Below are 18,437 nucleotides of genomic sequence, written 5' to 3' on the forward strand. Positions count from 1 at the left end.
GCCTCCTGCAGTTTGGTCAAACTCATGCTGGTAGCTGGGAGAACACTGTCCCACCATCTCGTCCTCTGTCGTCCCCTTCTCCTTGTGCCCTCCATCTTTCCCAACATCAGGGTCTTTTCCAGGGAGTCTTCTCTTCTCATGAGGTGGTCAAAGTATTGGAGTCTCAGCTTCAGGATCTGTCCTTCCAGTGAGCACTCAGGGCTGATTTCCTTCAGAGTGGATAGGTTTGATCTTCTTGCAGTCCATGGGACTCTCCAGAGTTTCCTCCAGAATTCAAAAGCATCCATTCTTCGGTGATTTGCCTTCTTTATGGTCCAGCTCTCACTTCCATACATCACTACTGGGAAAACCAGAGCTTTAACTATACGGACCTTTGTTGGCAAGGTGATGTCTCTGCTTTTTAAGATGCTGTCTAGGTTTGTCATTGTTTTTCTCCCAATAAGCAGGCGTCTTTTAATTTCGTGGCTGCTGTCACCATCTGCAGTGATCATGGAGCCCAAGAAAGTAAAGTCTCTCACTGCCTCCATTTCTTCCCCTTCTATTTGCCAGGAGGTGGTGGGACCAGTGCACTACCAAAGGCAAAAGCTGGCAAACGGGTGCAAATCGTGCACCTTTGCAAGCTAGAGTAGCTTCTACATTTGTGTACACAAACACATCCCTCTCTGTCTTCCATCTAGGCCAGCGTTTCCCAAACTTGGGTCTCCAGCTGTTTTTGGACTACACTTCCCATCATCCCTGACCACTGGTCATGCTAGCTAGGGATGATGGGAGATGTAGTCCATAAACAGATGGAGTTTGGGAAACCCTGTTCTAGGCAAACGGGAGGCATTATCAGAGTTCAAAGACACATTTAGCCTGGCAGATAAATACTTGAAGGCACGGATAAAGGCTGGTGCAGGGTTGTGGCTGAGGCAGAGGAATGTCCTGGGGGCCAGATGGAGAGACCTGGAGGGCCACATTTGGCCCCTACTCCTGGCTTAAAATTGTCTCACCTGTCTGCACTAAATTTTTGCTTTTTTTTCTTTTCCAGGAGCACTATTTTCAGCCCGTATTAACTAGTGAAGTGTGCAAGGAGACAGAAATCCGGTGTTCTGGGCAGGGCTGCCACAATGTCATTTCCAAAGACACTGTCCTAACCATGAAGAAAATGCCTTTTGTTTACGTACGTGTCTCTTCTTACGGAACTGGGCACTTGGGGCAGACGAATATAATTTCTCTCCATCCTCTTTTGATCTGTGTGTTGCTAGTGCAAAATGTTTTACTGGTCCTACAGTTTGTTCCACCCATTTACCTGTTCTGGAGTTTTGCTTTGCTCTGTTAAGTCCCTCTGTCCCGTGATGGCTGTTGCTTGGATAGCCTCTCACTTGATGGCCCTGTTTGCTTCACAATTCGCTTAGAAACAGGAATTGGCTCGATATTAATAATAATTTTAATATTTATACCCTGTCCATCTGGCTGGGTTTCCCGAGCCATTCTGGGCGGCTCCCAACAGAATTATAAAAACACAATAAAACATCAGACATAAAAAAAATTCCCGATACAGGGTTGCCTCTGACGGGAGGGCATTCCATAGGGTGGGTGCCACCACCGAGAAGGCCCTCTGCCTGGTTCCCTGTAACCTCACTTCTTGTAGTGAGGGAACCGCCAGAAGGCCTTCAGAGCTGGACCTCAGTGTCTGGGCTGAGCAATGGGGGTGGAGACGCTTCTTCAGGTATACTGGGCCAAGGCCGTTTAGGGCTTTAAAGGTCAGCACCTTTAAATAATAATAATAATAATAATAATAATAATAATAATAATAATAATTTATACCCCACCCATCTGGCTGGGCTTCCTCTGCCACTCTGGACGGCTTCCAACAAAATATTAAAATACCGTAATACATCAAACATTGAATGCTTCCCTAAGCAGGGCTGCCTTCTTTTAAAAGTGTGGTAGTTGTTTTTCTCTCTGACATCTGGTGGGAGGGAGTTCCACAGGGCGGGTGCCACTACCGAGAAGGCCCTCTGCCTGGTTCCCTGTAACTTGACTTCTCGCAGTGAGGGAACCGCCAGAAGGCCCTCGGCACTGGACCTCAGCACGATGGGGGTGGAGACGCTCCTTCAGATACACCCTTCGTTCCGCAGAGCCCCGCAAAACTCACACGAGTCCCTCTGACTTTTCCCGGCAGAGCGACGGAACCAGAGAGCCCGACGGTTTCCTCTGCGACACTTGTGTGCAACACCGCCTGGCCCTGACATGGCCGACCACGGCCTTTCGTGCAGCCCAAGCCGCGGACGGCGACGCCGAAATCTCCGAGGTCCCAGAGACCATCAACATCCTCTTCGAACGTTTCTGAACGGGAGAGAGGCCTCGCCGGGAATCACGCTCCGTCGGGAGACGGCGGATAAGAAAGCAGTTTTTTATTAGGACAGGTGGAGCTGTCCTGCTCCTAGGGTTGGCGTGAATCCGAGAAAGGCAACTGGGGGGGGGGGGAGGAGACACAGTCTGCAGAAACACAATTCAGAGGGCGGTCTCACATCTCTGCCGTGTTTTGGGGGGCGAGAGGAAAGCTTGCCTTGCCTTCTGTGTGCCCCCAAAGTTTTCAGACCTAAAATACCACTGGGCCTGTGGTCTGGATGGCATGGCTTGATGGGGAAAATGGGTAGAATTTTAGCACAATGGTCAATATATTGCTCCTCTTGCACTGGTAGGGACTGGGGTGTCACAGGGTGTAGAGGTTCATGGGCCAAAAAGTCTGCGCGCCTGTGTGGCAGAAGGTCTTTCCGGGTGTGCCAGCAGCATCTTCTGGTGCCCATGTTGCCCTGCAGATGTCGATTCGCCACCTGCTTTCCGCTTGCTAAGCTTTTGCTATAAACTGCATTAAAACTCTTGTCTATTTCAAGTGACGAGGCGTATGCGTGTCGTTTACATTTTTATTCCTTTCCCAAAGCCACCTTAGGAATACTTTTTGAAAGTGCCAATACATGCAGCGGCATGTGAATAAATAACATGGAAGGTTGCAATCCTGACCCACAAACTTTTTTATTCATTTTATAACACCACTAAACAACACAAACAGAAAAAACAAACAATACAAACAAATTCTTGTCTTATCCTTATTTTTTCTAAACATTGTTAGGTGGCCTTCCCCAAGTCCCCCCCATCTGATTTTCATTTTACCTCATCTTTAGCAGTTTACATATATCATAATTTTTAACCTTTTTTTTTTTTTTTTTAAAGCAATAAACATAATAAACAATATAACATTGATCTTAACATATTTTCACATTTTCTTTGGACTTCCTCACATCTCCCGCTCCCACTTTCATCGTTGTAACATTTTGTCAGCAATTTATCATCTTATTTAAATTCTTATATCCCTTCTATATTTCATAATCTTATAATTCTCAGAAGGAGCTAAATTTCACAGTCTTACTTATTTTCTTAAAAACTTCTAAATTTAGTGGTGCTCAGTTATTTTGATCTAGCATCTTATTTAGCATTCACTCAAATTACAATACTTTTGTAAATAGTTCTTAAATTTCTTCCAGTCCTCCTCAATCCTCTCTTCTCCCAGGTCACGGATTCTGCCGGTCATTTCAGCCAGTTCCATGTAGTCTATCAGTTGTATCTGCCATTCTTCCAGTGTGGGTAGATCTTGAGTTTTCCAATGTTTTGCAAGAAGTATCCTTGCTGCTGTTGTTGCATACATAAAAAATGTCTGGTCCTTCTTTGCCACCCCTTGGCCGACAATACCCAAAAGGAAAGCCTCTGGTTTCTTAGTGAAGGTATATTTAAATACCTTTTTCAGTTCATTATAAATCATTTCCCAGAACGCCTTCACTTTAGGGCAGGTCCACCAGAGGTGGAAGAACGTTCCCTCACACTCTTTGCATTTCCAACACTTATTATCAGACAGGTGGTAAATTTTGGCAAGTTTGACTGGGGTCATATACCATCTATAAATCATTTTCATTACATTTTCTTTCAGAGCGTTACATGCAGTAAATTTCAATCCATTACTCCACAACCTCTCCCAGTCCTCAAACATGATATTATGCCCAATGTCCTGTGCCCACCTTATCATAGCCGATTTAACCGTTTCGTCTTGTGTATTCCATTTCAACAGCAAGTTATACATCCTTGAAAGTACCTTAATCTTTGGTTCTAACAATTCTGTTTCTAATTTCGATTTCTCCACCTGGAACCCTAGTTTCTTATCATTTTTAAAAACTTCTTTAATCTGAGCGTAATGTAACCAATCTCGCACTTTGTCTTTCATTTTCTCCAAACTCTGCAATTTCCAATTGTCTCCATCCTTTTCTAGTATTTCCCAATATTTTGGCCATTTAGCCTCCATATTGGGTCTTTTTCGGGCCTTGGCTTCCAAAGGTGAAAGCCACCTTGGTGTTTTATTTTCCAGCAAGTCTTTATATTTTGTCCAGACATTAAACAATGATTTTCTGACAATATGGTTCTTAAAGGCCTTATTTGCTTTAACCTTGTCATACCATAAATATGCATGCCATCCAAAGGCATTGTTAAACCCTTCCAAATCTAACACATCAGTGTCTTCAAGAAGTAGCCAGTCTTTTAGCCAGCAGAACGCTGCGGCTTCATAGTACAACTTTAAGTCTGGCAGGGCAAAGCCCCCTCTTTGTTTTGCATCGGTTAATATCTGGGCAAAAAGCCCAGAATTAAGTTTAAGATATTAACCATAATTTTTAACCTTTTTTAATCACACTTTTACCATTAAAAATCTTCACATTTTAACACCTACAAATAATACTATTTTAAAATACACTATCTTCTACTTCTAACCCTTCAGCCTATATCCACTTTCAAAGCTATTCTAAGATTTAAATATTCACATATTTTTTCAAATATTCTTTAAACTTCTTCCAATATTCTTCCACCGTCTCTTCTCTCTGGTCTCGGAGTCTCCCGGTCAGTTCGGCAAGTTCCATATAGTCCATCATCTTCATCTGCCATTCTTCTATAGTTGGTAAATCTTGTTTCTTCCAATGCTTCGCTAGTAATATTCTCGCAGCTGTTGTGGCATACAGACCCACAAACTTAACTGGGCAGCAAGCCTCATTTGAACTCCATGGGGCATACTTATGAGTAAACGGGCTCATTGGATCGTTCCTCACACTTAATAGTAGGGCTTGGAGGCACAAGAGGAGCAGTGATAAAAATTGGGTGGGTGTGTTTTTTTTTAAAAAAACCCTTCCTATTTAAATGTGAACATGTGGTTTGCAGGGACTTCTTTTAAAAAAATAATAACCCCAAAGAAATATATCTATATTCCACCCAACCTACATTTCCCCCCCTAAACTGATTTAGGTTGCTATCTTTTTTTTTATCTGTGCTGTTCTGCTTTCTCTCTGCAACCGCCATATCTGTGGCAGCAGGAGGAGGAGATTTGAGGAGGTCTGCCATTTTGCAGAGAGCTAGTTCTTACTGGGGCGGTCAACCTATGTCTGGGCTACACTGGGCTTCAAAATGTGGGCAGAGGCTCACACTGATCACATGACATCCCAAACCAAACACAGTCTTTCCACATGCAAAATTAGGCACCTTGAGAGTGGCTCATGCTTTCGCCTGGCATCAAAACAAAATAAATTAGGTAAAGGTAAAGGGACCCCTGACCGTTAGGTCCAGTCATGACTGACTCTGAGGTTGCGGTGCTCATCTCGCTTTATTGGCCGAGGGAGCCCGAGTACAGCTTCCGGGTCATGTGGCCAGCAGGACTAAGCCGCTTCTGGCGAACTAGAGCAGCGCACGGAAACGCCGTTTACCTTCCCGCTGGAGCGGTACCTATTTATCTACTTGCACTTTTGACGTGCTTTCGAACTGCTAGGTTGGCAGGAGCTGGGACCGAGCAACAGGAGCTCACCCCGTAGCTGGGATTCGAACCGCTGACCTTCCACCTGGCAAGCCCTAGGCTCTGTGGTTTAACCCACAGCGCCACCCGCGTCCCCTTAGCACCTTAGAGACCAACTAAGTTTGTTATTGGTATGAGCTTTCGTGTGCATGCACACTTCTTCAGATACCTTCAAATTTCCCCTGGCATGCTAGCTTTTTAACTGCAAGGGAATATTCAGCCAGGCTGAGCACACCACCCCCTTGAAGTCTGAACTCATCCAGTCCAGACTGCAGTTTTGCCCATATTGGTAAGAATATCTGATACATGCCTATAGCCTTATCTCTTTTGCTCTCCATCTTCTGTGTTTTTCCTGTGTGCAGGTATTTCTTCCTCTTGAGATACGATTAAAGCATTGTTAAATAAATAAATAAAAATAAAGTTTGTAATCAAAAACGGTTGTTTTATGGCCAAATTTTGCAATACCTGTATTTTACAATAAACAAGTTTGGTTTATAATGCTGCCGACGAATCTTTTGTATGAACAAAGCAATTTGGCATATTGAATTAACAAATAATATTAATAAGGAATCAGCAGACTGGAGTATATCCTAGAGAGACGAGATTTGTTTCCATGCCACAGAAATCCATTATGCAGTTGGGTGTGTGAATATTGACTTCTAAGCAAAATGCTTCCCTTGTGGAAAGGAAAGTTTATATAAAATGGAAGAGAGCCGATTCTTTTTGATCCCTCTGGATTGTCAAGAGTATCCCAAGTGGCTCATCGTTTATTTTGTATTGTGGTTTACCAATATTGTGGGATTTATATGTTGCAGAGTTGCAGGGCTTTATTTGGGTAACCTCCTAGCATTTAAATATTTAGGCTTAGATGGGGAGTCCGAGCACAAGGGAATGTCATAAAAAAAAATTGTAAGCCACTCTTTGGCTAAAGGGCAGGATATAAATAAACGGAAGAGGAGAGAGCTTCCTGCCCTGAGGAGATTTAGGAGTCTCCTCTTCTTTGGCTATCCCTTGTAGCCAAAAAAGATTGTCTTCCATAAACACGGTTTTAACAGTGAGTCCGTAAGTGACTGTGGAGGCCAATTCTGGATCCACACGTCCTTTCACAGTGGAGACATTGATTTCCTGGCAGGAGTCGATCACGGTGTGGATTTGCCAAGTGTGCCTTCCTCTTAGCACGTTTCTCCCTTGCGTCCTGAGTTCGAGTGTCTTCAAAGCCCATGACACCTTTGGTAAAGGCTGTTCTGCAACTGGAGCACTCGCAGGCCAGTGTTTCCCAATTGTTGGTGTGTATACTGCATTTTTAAAGATTTGCCTTGAGAGAGTCTTTGAACCTCTTTTGTTGACCACCAGCATTACGCTTTCCATTTTTAAGTTCGGAATAGAGCAGTTGCTTTGGAAGACGATCGTCAGGCATCCGCACAACACGACCAGTCCAGCGAAGTTGATGTTGAAGAATCATTGCTTCAACACTGGTGATCTTTGCTTCTTCCAGTACACTGGCATTAGTTCGCTTGTCTTCCCAAGTTATGAGGATTGTGTTGCTGGTTTGCAGAAGTTCCTTTCTATATTATTGTATAATTGTTTCGACCTGCTATTGAGTTTTTCCCCTTTGTGATGGGAATTTTGAGATCTTAGATATATGTTATATGTTCATAAGTGTACCAACGAAGCACGTACATAGATCAGCACAGGAAGGCCAACCTGAAACCATTTTGATTCCCAAACTGCCCCAAACTGACCAAATGTTTGCAAGGTCAAAGGAAAATGGAAAAGCCTCCCCATTGTCTTTTCCTTCACAAATCCTGTCTTAAGGGTATGTCTGTGTATGAATAGGATGTGAGCCTGTGACCTGGCCCAGGAACTAAGTATTTATTAGTACAAAAGACTGGCCAGGCTCCCCAGGCAATCCAATCTAGTAAGCAGGATAGCTGAAATATACTCAGAGTCGCAAAGTGATTTCATGCTCTTTATTCAGCTCATAGTGGTGAGGAGGAATGAATGAATGTCCCCTCACAGTATCTGCTTTATATACATTATTTACACAATGGGCTGCACATGATTGGCTAATTCTGGAATTCTACTGTAAGCCAATCAGGTTGTGGATTCACTTCTATCTGGAGCAGGATTGGGTGGTTCCTGCCAACCAATCATACTGCTGCATTGTTCTAGGACCAATCAGACTGCTGCATTCTGAATCCTATTGTTCTAGGACCAATCAGACTGCTGCCTTTTGGATCCTATTGTTCTAGGACCAATCAGACTGCTACAGTTTGGATCCTATTCAACTCAGTACATAACACCCCTCCCCTCTAAGTTCCAGTCCTGCCCGGGAGGTCGCATTCATAGTCCTCAAGGTATGCCGGCGGCCTACGTGTGCGTTGTGGCCTGGGGTGTTCCCTGGTCCGGGCTCCGGGTTCTGGCTCGTGTTCCAAGGATGCTGGCTGTGATGCGGCTGTTTGGTCTGGTGCAACCGGCTCGCTCAGTCGTGGTTCTGGTTCCGGTGTCCTTTCGGCCTCACGGGTCCTCTCTGTATTTACTGATTCTGCCTCTCCTGCTGGCCCCTCCTGCTCTATGGGCCTCACTGCCCCGCTGTTCCCTTGGGACTCCTCTGACCTGTCCTCCTCCTGGTTTTCTCCCGGGAGTCGTCGCCGTATCTGGTCGCAGTGGCGGCGCCAGCATTGCCCCCCATCCGTTAGCACCTCGTACGACACGGGGCCAGTGACCCTGGTGATTGTGGCGGGTACCCATGCTGGGCCTGCCCCAAAATTCTTTGCGTACACTGGGTCCTGGGCCTCGAAGGTCCGGGGGTTCCTGCCTTCCCCCACCACTACCTCATCCTGAGCTCTATCGGGGTGAAGGCGGTCCAATCTGATTGCAAGGCGCCGACCCATTAGTAGTTCAGCGGGGCTCCGGCCAGTCGTTGAGCTGGGGGTGCTGTGCTGTGCTAGAAGGAATGTGGCAAGGCGGTACTCCCAGTCCCCTTGCGTCATGCGGCGAAGGGTGTCCTTGGTGGTCCGCACCATGCGTTCTGCTTGGCCATTGGTGGCAGGGTGGAACGGCGCCGAACGGATGTGGCGGATGGCGTTCTGCGCTGTGAAGGTTTGGAATTCTCCTGACGTAAATGCAGTCCCGTTGTCTGAGACGAGAGTGTCAGGGAGCCCGTGGGTTGCAAACAGCCTGCGTAGTACCCGGATGGCTGCGGACGTGGAAGTGGACGGTACCAGTGCGACTTCCAGCCATTTGGTGTAGGAGTCCACCACTATGAAGAATGTTTTCCCCTGAAAGGGGCCAGCGAAATCCACATGCAGGCGTGACCATGGTGCTCGGGCGGACTCCCAGGACTGGACTGGGGCCCTTGGGGGGTCTGGGCGGGATTCTTGGCAGGCCTGGCAGTGTTTGACCCAGGCCTCTATCTCTCCATCGATCCCCGGCCACCACACATAACTCCTGGCAAGGGCCTTCATTCTTACTACCCCTGGATGTGTCTCGTGTAGGGCTGTGAGGACCCTTTTGCAGAGGGGCTGGGGAACAACGACTCTGCTTCCCCATAACAGGCACCCCTTGTGGGCCGACAGTTCATGTTTGCGGCTTGTGTAGCCGGCGAATTCTGGCCCGGGGCTGCTGCTGGGCCATCCCCTCCACACCCAGTCCAGGACCCGGGAGATGACCCTATCTTTCTTGGAATGGTGTGCAACTTCTTGTGCCTGAATGGGGCGGTCGGGAAGCAGCTCCAGGCTCATAACCTCTTGTGCAGGTGCTGGGTCAGGGCCTGTTTCCGGTAGTGGTAGCCTGCTGAGGGCGTCCGCATGGCCCATCGCCTTCCCAGGTCGGTGAATCAGTGCATACTGGTAGCTGGCAAGGAAAATTGACCACCTGAGGACGCGAGGAGACAGCACTTGGGGGGTCTGCTTTTCGGGGGCAAACAAGCCAAGCAACGGCTTGTGGTCAGTCACCACGGTGAAGGGCCGCCCGTACAAGAAATCATGGAATTTTTTTACTCCCTTTACGATTGCCAGACCCTCCTTGTCGATTTGCGAGTAGTTCCGCTCGGTTGTGTTGAGTGTCTGGGAAAAGTACGCCACCGGTACCTCTCTTCCATCCGGGAGTTGGTGCCCCAGGACAGCTCCAATGCCATAGGGTGAGGCGTCGCATGCTAGCACCACCGGCAGCCTCTCGTCGAAGTGTGCCAAGACCGAGTTTGAGACAAGCAAGTCCTTGACTGCCTGGAATGCGGCCTCCTGGCGCTGGCCCCACACCCAAGGGGCCCGCTTGTCCAGGAGTCTGTGTAGGGGCTCCGCTACCGCCGCCTTGTGGGGAAGGAAGGAATGGTAAAAGTTCAATAGTCCCAAGAAGGCCTGAAGTTCAGTCTTGCTCTTGGGCGCTGGGGCATCACAAATGGCCCGTACCTTGTCCCCAGTCGGGTGGACCCCTTCTGCGTCCACCATAAATCCCAGAAAGTCCACCTGAGGCACTCCTAGTAGACATTTTTCCCGCTTCACCTTGAGACCCGCCGTCTGGAAACGGTGCAGAACGGTGCGGAGGCGGTCCTCAAACTCCTCTGGTGTGGGGCCGGCAATCAACACATCATCGAAGAAGGGGGTGACGCCAGGAATCCCTTTAAGGAGAGAGTCCATTATATTCTGGAATATGCCTGGTGCCACGCTGACACCGAATTGCAGCCGCTTTACCCTGAACGCTCCTCTGTGCGTCACAATCGTCTGTGCCTCTGCTGTGGCCTCATCTACTGGCAGCTGTTGATATGCTTGGGCCAAGTCCAGCTTGCCAAAAATTTTCGACCCAGCCAGGGTGGCAAGGACATGGCTGACCACTGGCACTGGGTATGCGTGGGCCGTGAGGGCCTTGTTTATGGTACATTTGTAGTCTGCGCAGATGCGGACCGAACCATTAGGCTTGACGGGTGTGACGATTGGGGTTTCCCAGGGAGCATTAGGCACCGGCTCCAGCACTCCTTGCTCTACGAGTCGGTCCAATTCCTCGTCTATACGGGGTTTCAAGGCGAACGGGACCCGGCGGGCCTTGAGCCTGACCGGTCGTACTGCGGGGTCAAGCTGTAGCGCAATGGGGGGGCCCGTATACTGTCCCAATTTCCCATCGAAAACCCCTGGAAATTCCTTGCATATGGCGTCCACGTCCACTTGTAAGCTAGTGTGGTTCACCCCGGTGACAGCTAGCCCCAGTGGTCCAAACCATGCCAATCCCAGTAAGCTAATGTAGGGGCCCTTGACCACAAGCAAGTCCAGTTGCCGCGTCCGCCCTCGGTATTGCACCCTGAAGGTCCCCACCCCCATTGTGGGGACCTTACGTTTCTGGAAGTCCCGGAGGGTGAATGGGGCCGGCCTGAGTTTGGGACCCCCAGTGGGACACAGTTTCCTTAAGGTCCTTGCCGAGATTATGGATAGAGTTGAACCCGTGTCAAGCTCCATGCGGCATGGGGCCCCCTCTATCTGTACCTCTACATAAATTTTCTCTACGTTGGGGTGGGGCAACTGGTATACCTGGAAGTCCGTGAGCTCCGTCGAGTTGCCTTGGTGCGTTGGGCCCCGGGACCTGGGGCTCTTGGATTGGTCATCTGATGCCTGGTGTCGGGTGGGCCGAGCCCGACACACCCGGGCGACGTGTCCCGATTTTCTGCACTGCCTGCACTCTGCGTTGCGGAAACGGCAGGTCCTCCTCTCGTGACTCTCCCCGCAGCTTGCGCAGTTCCCTCCTTCTCGTCGAGGCAGCTGTGGTCTGTGCGCTGCTTGAGTGCGCTGCTGTACTCGGTGCACCTCCTCCCTGTCGGATCCTGAGTCGTCGGTGAGGTCTTCATGGTGGACCCTCGGTTGGGATGGCAGGCTCGGCCGTGCCTCTTGGGTCGACCTCTCGGCAGCTTCTGTTGCCAGGGCCTCCTCCAGAGCGACCTGGAACGTTAGGTCCTTCTTAGCGTAGAGGCGTCGTTGCAGCTTCTCATCCTTCAGGCCACCGACGAGGCGGTCACGAAGCATGTTCTCCAGCTCTGAGAAGTTGCAGAACCGGGCGGCTTGGCGGAGAGAGGTCACAAACCCAGTTATGGTTTCCCCAGGGGCTTGCCGCTTTGCGTAGAAGGCATTTCGACGAGCCACCACTGAGGGCTGCGGCGAAAAGTGCCCCTTCAGCTGTTCCATTATTGTTTTGTATGGAACAGTAGCGACGTCTTCAGGCGCAAGGAGAGCCCGGGCGATTTCAAACGTCTCCTCTCCGCAGACGCTGAAGAATATCGCCCTCTTCTTGGCGTCTTCTTCGTCGGTGACCCCTTTGGCTTCTAGGAGGAAGGTGAAACGGGAGGCGTACGCTTCCCAGTCTCCAGATGCTGGGTTGAATGGCGAGAAGCTGCTGTTGGCTGCCATTCTGAGTTCCTTGTGCCCCGGAGCTGAAGCCTGGATACACGGTGCGAGGCAGCGGTGCGGCAGTTGGCGGTGCTGCGGTGCTGTGTGTGGCAGTCAGCTCAGCGGGATCCCACCCTCGTCGCCAGTGAAATATACTCAGAGTCGCAAAGTGATTTCATGCTCTTTATTCAGCTCATAGTGGTGAGGAGGAATGAATGAATGTCCCCTCACAGTATCTGCTTTATATACATTATTTACACAATGGGCTGCACATGATTGGCTAATTCTGGAATTCTACTGTAAGCCAATCAGGTTGTGGATTCACTTCTATCTGGAGCAGGATTGGGTGGTTCCTGCCAACCAATCATACTGCTGCATTGTTCTAGGACCAATCAGACTGCTGCATTCTGAATCCTATTGTTCTAGGACCAATCAGACTGCTGCCTTTTGGATCCTATTGTTCTAGGACCAATCAGACTGCTACAGTTTGGATCCTATTCAACTCAGTACATAACAATAGCCAATCAAGTAACCTGCCAGACAGGAGATAAACAATGACAGGAGAAAAACAACTTTCAACTTTCGTGTATCTGAAGAAGTGTGCTTGCACACGAAAGCTCATACCAAGAACTAACTTAGTTGGTCTTAAAGGTGCTACTGGAAGGATTTTTTTATTTCAAATTTCTGTTTTAGACCGCCTTTTCTGTGATGTAGGTATGACGTTTCTGGGGGTGTTCTTGATCTACAGGGTGGCAATTTCAAAAGTCCATATAAGGCCTTGCACGCCGTTGTTCTGGGTTCCTCTCCCTTTCCTGTGGTTGAGGGGAGCACCCTGTTGCAACAGATAATAAAGATCAAGCTTACTAGCTGCTTTGCTTCTCAATATTCTCTGGTTGGCCTCTGTTATTTTCTCCTACCAATAGGAAACCTATGTAAGGACTCTATATGGACTCTTGGATACCCCATAAGGGAAAAGGGCAAATTTTTTGTTTACAACAACTTGCATCATCCTCAGCAAGCCCTATCCTGCAGCTCTGATCGCCCCATGCTGGGATTTGGAGACCAACAACATCTGGGGGGGGGGGGCTGCAGAATTTCTCCCATCTCTCTTCCAAAATTACCATCCTTGTGCATTTTATTTAAACGGCTGCATGTGTGGAATGAGTCTTCTGTTGCCACGGGGTGGCAGCACAGCTGATGTGGGAAAAAACCAAGAAGCTGAGCAATGTTTCTATACGCAACAGCAGCCGCAAGAATATTGGTAGCCAGCTATTGGAAAGGAAATAATATTCCAACAAAAAGAGAATGGCTGAGTAAACTATGTGAGTATCTGGAGTAAACTGACGGATTTAATAAGGCATGAACCCAAAACTATGGTACAGAAACAATGGGATTGTTTAAATGAATATTTACACAAACAGGGCTCAAATACGAAAATTTGGTTGTGCTTAGACTAACCTTGTGAAGACTATAAAGTATATAAAGATTTAATGGATTGTGAAAGAACTTAAGGAAGTGACTGAAGAACAGATGTAAAGGTGAACTAGAAATTAAGAGACGTGCGGTGAATGCGGTGGAAGTCTTTTATAATATTTTAACTAGGATTTTTATATGGTAATGTTTAAAGTATAAATTTGGTATTATTGTTTACGAAAAGTATTTCTTTTTCCTTTTTGACTTTTTCCTTTCTTTTCTTTTTTTCCTTCTGTAGCCTTCAATTGGTAAATATGTAGATAATCCTGTTTATATTGATAGGTATGAATTCTGTTTTGCTTTTGCTTTCTTTATTTATCTTCTTGTAATATTTAAGAAAATTAATAATAAAATAAAATAAAAAGAAGCTCACCAATGATCTCCTGAGTCCCATTGTGGTCGCACATTTTATTCTGGCACAACGCCTGTGCCAGTCACTCAGCCTAGCATCCCTCACAAGGTTGTTCTTGAGGATCATACTGGCTCTCCGGCTGAATATCCAACCCATAATATTTTCAACAGGAGTCATTTCCCGGGAAGTGTGCAGCCTTCAGCACCAGCTGCAAAATCTGTGCAGGAAAGCTAGTTCAATTTACTTATTTGGGGGTGTGCAAGTTCCTCCTCCTCCTCGCATTATTCCACCTCTTAAATTCTAGACCGTGGGTAGGTAAACTAAGGCCCGGGGGCCGGATCCGGCCCATTCACCTCCTCAATCCGGCCCCCAGACAGTCCGGGAATCCGTGTGTTTTTACATGAGTAGAATATGTCCTTTTATTTAAAATGCATCTCTGGGTTATTTGTGGGGCATAGGAATTCATACCTTTTTTTCCTCCAAAATATAGTCCGGCCCCCACAAGGTATTAGGGACAGTGGACCGGCCCCCTGCTGGAAAGGTTTGCTGACCCCTGAGCTAGACTTCCCATCCTCATTCTCATCACGGGTGGCAAGGATTTTTGAACTCACAGCTGTCCACGGAGGCACAGGTCAAATCTGTGTCCAGGGCAGCTGTTTACCAGCTCCATCTGGTACGTAGGCTGAGACCCTCCCTGCCCGCGGACTGTCTCGCCAGAGTGGTGCATGCTCTGGTTATCTCCCGCAATGCGCTCTACATGGGGCTACCTTTGAAGGTGACCTGGAAACTGCAATCAATCCAGAATGTAGCAGCTAGACTGGTGACTGGGAGTGGCCACTGGGACCACATAACACTGGTCCTGAGAGATCTGTATTGGCTCCCAGTACATTTCCGAGCACAATTCAGAGTGTTGGTGCTGACCTTGAAAGCCCTAAATGGCCTTGGTCCTGTATACCTGAAGGAGCGTCTCCACCTCCGTCGTTCTGCCCAGACACTGAGGTCCAGCTCTGAGGGTCTTCTGGCGGTTCCCTTGCTGCGAGAAGTGAAGTTACAGGGAACCAGGCAGAGGGCTTTCTCGGTAGTGGTGCCCGCCCTGCGGAACGTCCTCCCATCAGATGTCAAAGAAATAAACAGCGATCTTATTTTTAAAAGTCATCTGAAGGCAGCCCTGTTTAGGGAAGTTTTTTTAATATTTAATGCTGAATTGTTTTTAACACTTGATTGGGAGCCGCCCAGAGTGGCTGGGGAAACTCAGCCAGATGGGCGGGGTATAATTAATAAATAATAATAATAATAATAATAATAATTAATAATAATTGGCATCTTGAACCCCGATCCTGTCTTCTGCAGCATTAGCTATTCCTCCCAGTTTGAAGTAAGCTTCAAATTTCATTCTAGATTGCATGAGCCATTGGCTGATGTGATGCAGACGTACTCATGACAGTCTGGACAGTCACTGCTTGCAGAAACCTGATATAATCCCAGGACATTCCAACTCGCTGGACAGAAACTGCTCTCTTCTGACAACCTGGAGAGTGCTTTTGTTAGAGGCCTCTTTCATGGCAGGAGGGGTCAAGTTCCCAGAGAAACCTACCGTATTTTTCGCTCCATAAGACGCACCTGACCATAAGACGCACCTAGTTTTTAGAGGAGGAAAACAAGAAAAAAAAAATTCTGAACGAAACAGTGGATGTATGATTTTTGTGGTTCACGCTGTGGCCACAGGCATGTGATTTGACGGTGAGTTTGGGGTAGCCCAATGCAAAAATCCTGAGGATCCATGTGGATCCGTGCTTTGTAACCACGTTTTTGCGCCATCGCGGCCCCACGCAACAGTGGGTGTGTGATTTTTTTTGGTGCAGGCTGTAGCCATGGACATGCTATGTGATCTGATGGTGAATTTGGGGTGACCCAATGCAAAAATCCTGAGGATCCATGGGCTTTTACCTCACCCCTCCCAGGCAGCCTCCTTTATTGCTAGCCCCTTATCTCCCTCCTGATCGCTTGCCGATCAGCTGCTTCCTTTCAATACGCCCTTCCCTCTTTAAAAAAAAAAAAAAAGCATGATCTGCTTTTCTCCCCTGGGCAATTCGGCTCCAGGGACCACACATTCGCTCCATAAGACACACAGACATTTCTGTTATGTACTGAAATTCTCACCCTGGGCCAGCAGGGGGATACTGTAGATAGTTTTCACTCAGGTCCACATATGCAAATAAGGGATTGAAAGTGACGTTCAGTGATTGGATAGTTACAGAAAATGGTTACTGTTGCGTTGTAGTGGAGCTCTATATAAGCAGGCTGGCTGAACCCTTCAGTTCAGTTCAGTTCTGTTCTGGCTTGTGAATAAACAAGAGCTGTTTGAAGAATCGCTGTGTCGCCTGATATGTTCACCCACAACTTAACAATTTCCCCTTTCCCCAAATGCGTCTTATGGAGCGAAAAATACAGTAATTATTTGCTGCTGCTCAGCACAGTACCTGCTATGCATGCTGTCCTGTTCTCTGCTCCAGGCATGAGAAAGGATTTCTTGCAGGGCCTAAGGCTGACTGTGTTTACCTGCAACCACTGTCTGCTCTTAGGCTGCACATCAGACCTTCCTTCCACGGCATAGGAGGCAACGTTTATTCCGTTCCTGAGCTTGTCAGCAAAGGCTTTCCCTTCCTGCACCTCACTCAGATGCCACAAAGCTCATAGAGACTCAAGAGCTTTGCCCTCGAGGGCAAAGGGCAGCTGCTAGTGAGACTGCAACTGTTTTTTTAAAAAAATATATTTCCTGACAGCTGTGCATACCATACGTCCTCTGGGAAAACAGTCTGTGTTAAGGCTACGCTCTTTTTTTGCTATTCCCTGCCCGCCCACCACCAAATTCAGTTGCAACGAGAAACACGTATGGACCTGTTGCAGGAATTTATGTATAGGTTGGGGGGGGGGGTTTGCCCCTCCAGCAGATATCATGCACATGCAGCCCACTACCAAAATCAGCACCATCACTTTTGTGACTTTTGTGATTTGTCCCCACAAAACACTTCATCACAGTTTCTTCCTATCTATTCAAAGGGCCTTTGCTGCACAATACCAAATTTTTCAGAATTCACTGATAAATGTATGTATGTACTGGCTCACTGGGAAAACGTCAGAAATTCATATAGACATGTGAGCTCAGCTATTCATCAGCCCCTCTGCCTGAGTGATAATCCCTGGCATCCTGATACCTGAGTGCCAGACAGGTAGCCATTCCAGAAATAACAAACCCGGATGAAGACAAAAAAGTGGGATTAACTTGGCTGGGAAACAGGGAAATGTAAATGTCTCTTTTGTTCCACTTGATGGGTGTTTGGTGGAGGGCAAGGGGAACCATGGGGCAGGGTCCAGGATGCTCAGATTCCTGCCACCAGACCTTCCCTTTCATGATGTAACCGTGATGTATTAGTGATGCAGTTTTGGGGGGGTGTAACATGGGGATTAGCAGCTAATAAAAGTTTGGGTTCTCTTTTGTTTGGGGCTTCCATCTTGTTCCACCTTGTGGCAGGTGGGAGTCCTGTCGCAACATTCTTCAATAAAGACCAAGCCTACTGGCTGCTGTTTTGCTCTGGTATTCCTGGCTGGTGTCCTTGTTTTTTGTCCAAGGGAGCCCTCAGATTTCTCTGTTAACAGACCCACAAATTCCTTGCAGCTGTGCCACTTTAAAATGTATCTTGTGGTCCCCCCCCCCCCATCTTGCATTTTTATGTTGTGAACCGCCCTGATTCCATTTTTCCAATTAGCTTCTCTCTAAAAAGAACAGGTGGCTTCTCTTTTGCTTTCTCTGTCCTTCTGGCTGTTTTAAGAGCTGCCAGCAAACAAAAGGGGCATCATTAATAATAATAATAATAATAATAATAATAATAATAATTATTTGTATACTGCCCTATTCCTGCAGGTCTCAGGGTAGTTACAACGTAAAATCACGAAATGAAAACACAAAACACATAATTAAAATAAAAACGACAACAACCCAATAACACACACCCCAAACACATTTTAAAAGGGCACTGGACACTGCTTGGTTCAAGTCAATTTTAAAGTAATATACAGATGGGTCTTGAACTTGTTTCGTAAAGTCGTTTAGGTGCTGGAGAAGCAGCCCCCACACCCCGAAATCTCAAATACAATTTGATGAAAGCAAAGTTATTAAAAGGTGGCTTTGGAAGAGAGATACACTTTACAGAAACTGAACACCCCCTCTCCCCACGTTCAGAAAGGGTCTATGAGAGACACACATAAATGAGTAATTTAAATGCTAGACGGTTCATTGGTTTTGTTGTTGTTGTTTAGTCGTTTAGTCGTGTCCGACTCTTCGTGACCCCCTGGACCAGAGCACGCCAGGCACCCCTGT

At 47.4% G+C, this 18,437-nt stretch overlaps 1 protein-coding gene and 1 long non-coding RNA gene across 2 annotated transcripts in view; one reads left to right on the forward strand and one right to left on the reverse strand.

Annotated features, from left to right (window-relative positions):
* Positions 1–2,885, forward strand: part of FBH1 (F-box DNA helicase 1) — a 43,307-nt gene extending 40,422 nt beyond the window's left edge. The window contains exons 20-21 of the mRNA XM_081022719.1: positions 1,031–1,162; positions 2,168–2,885. Of these exons, the coding sequence (XP_080878845.1) occupies positions 1,031–1,162; positions 2,168–2,335 (300 nt within the window). The 3' untranslated portion in view covers positions 2,336–2,885. The remainder of the gene's footprint in view (positions 1–1,030; positions 1,163–2,167) is intronic.
* The window catches only part of LOC308486534, a 154,725-nt gene that overhangs the window by 66,875 nt on the left and 69,413 nt on the right, over positions 1–18,437 (reverse strand). The gene's annotated exons all lie outside the window — the stretch shown is intronic.

This window comes from Podarcis pityusensis (genome assembly GCF_964106645.2).
Source record: "Podarcis pityusensis genome assembly, chromosome: 10".
Taxonomy (NCBI): Eukaryota; Metazoa; Chordata; class Lepidosauria; order Squamata; family Lacertidae; genus Podarcis; species Podarcis pityusensis.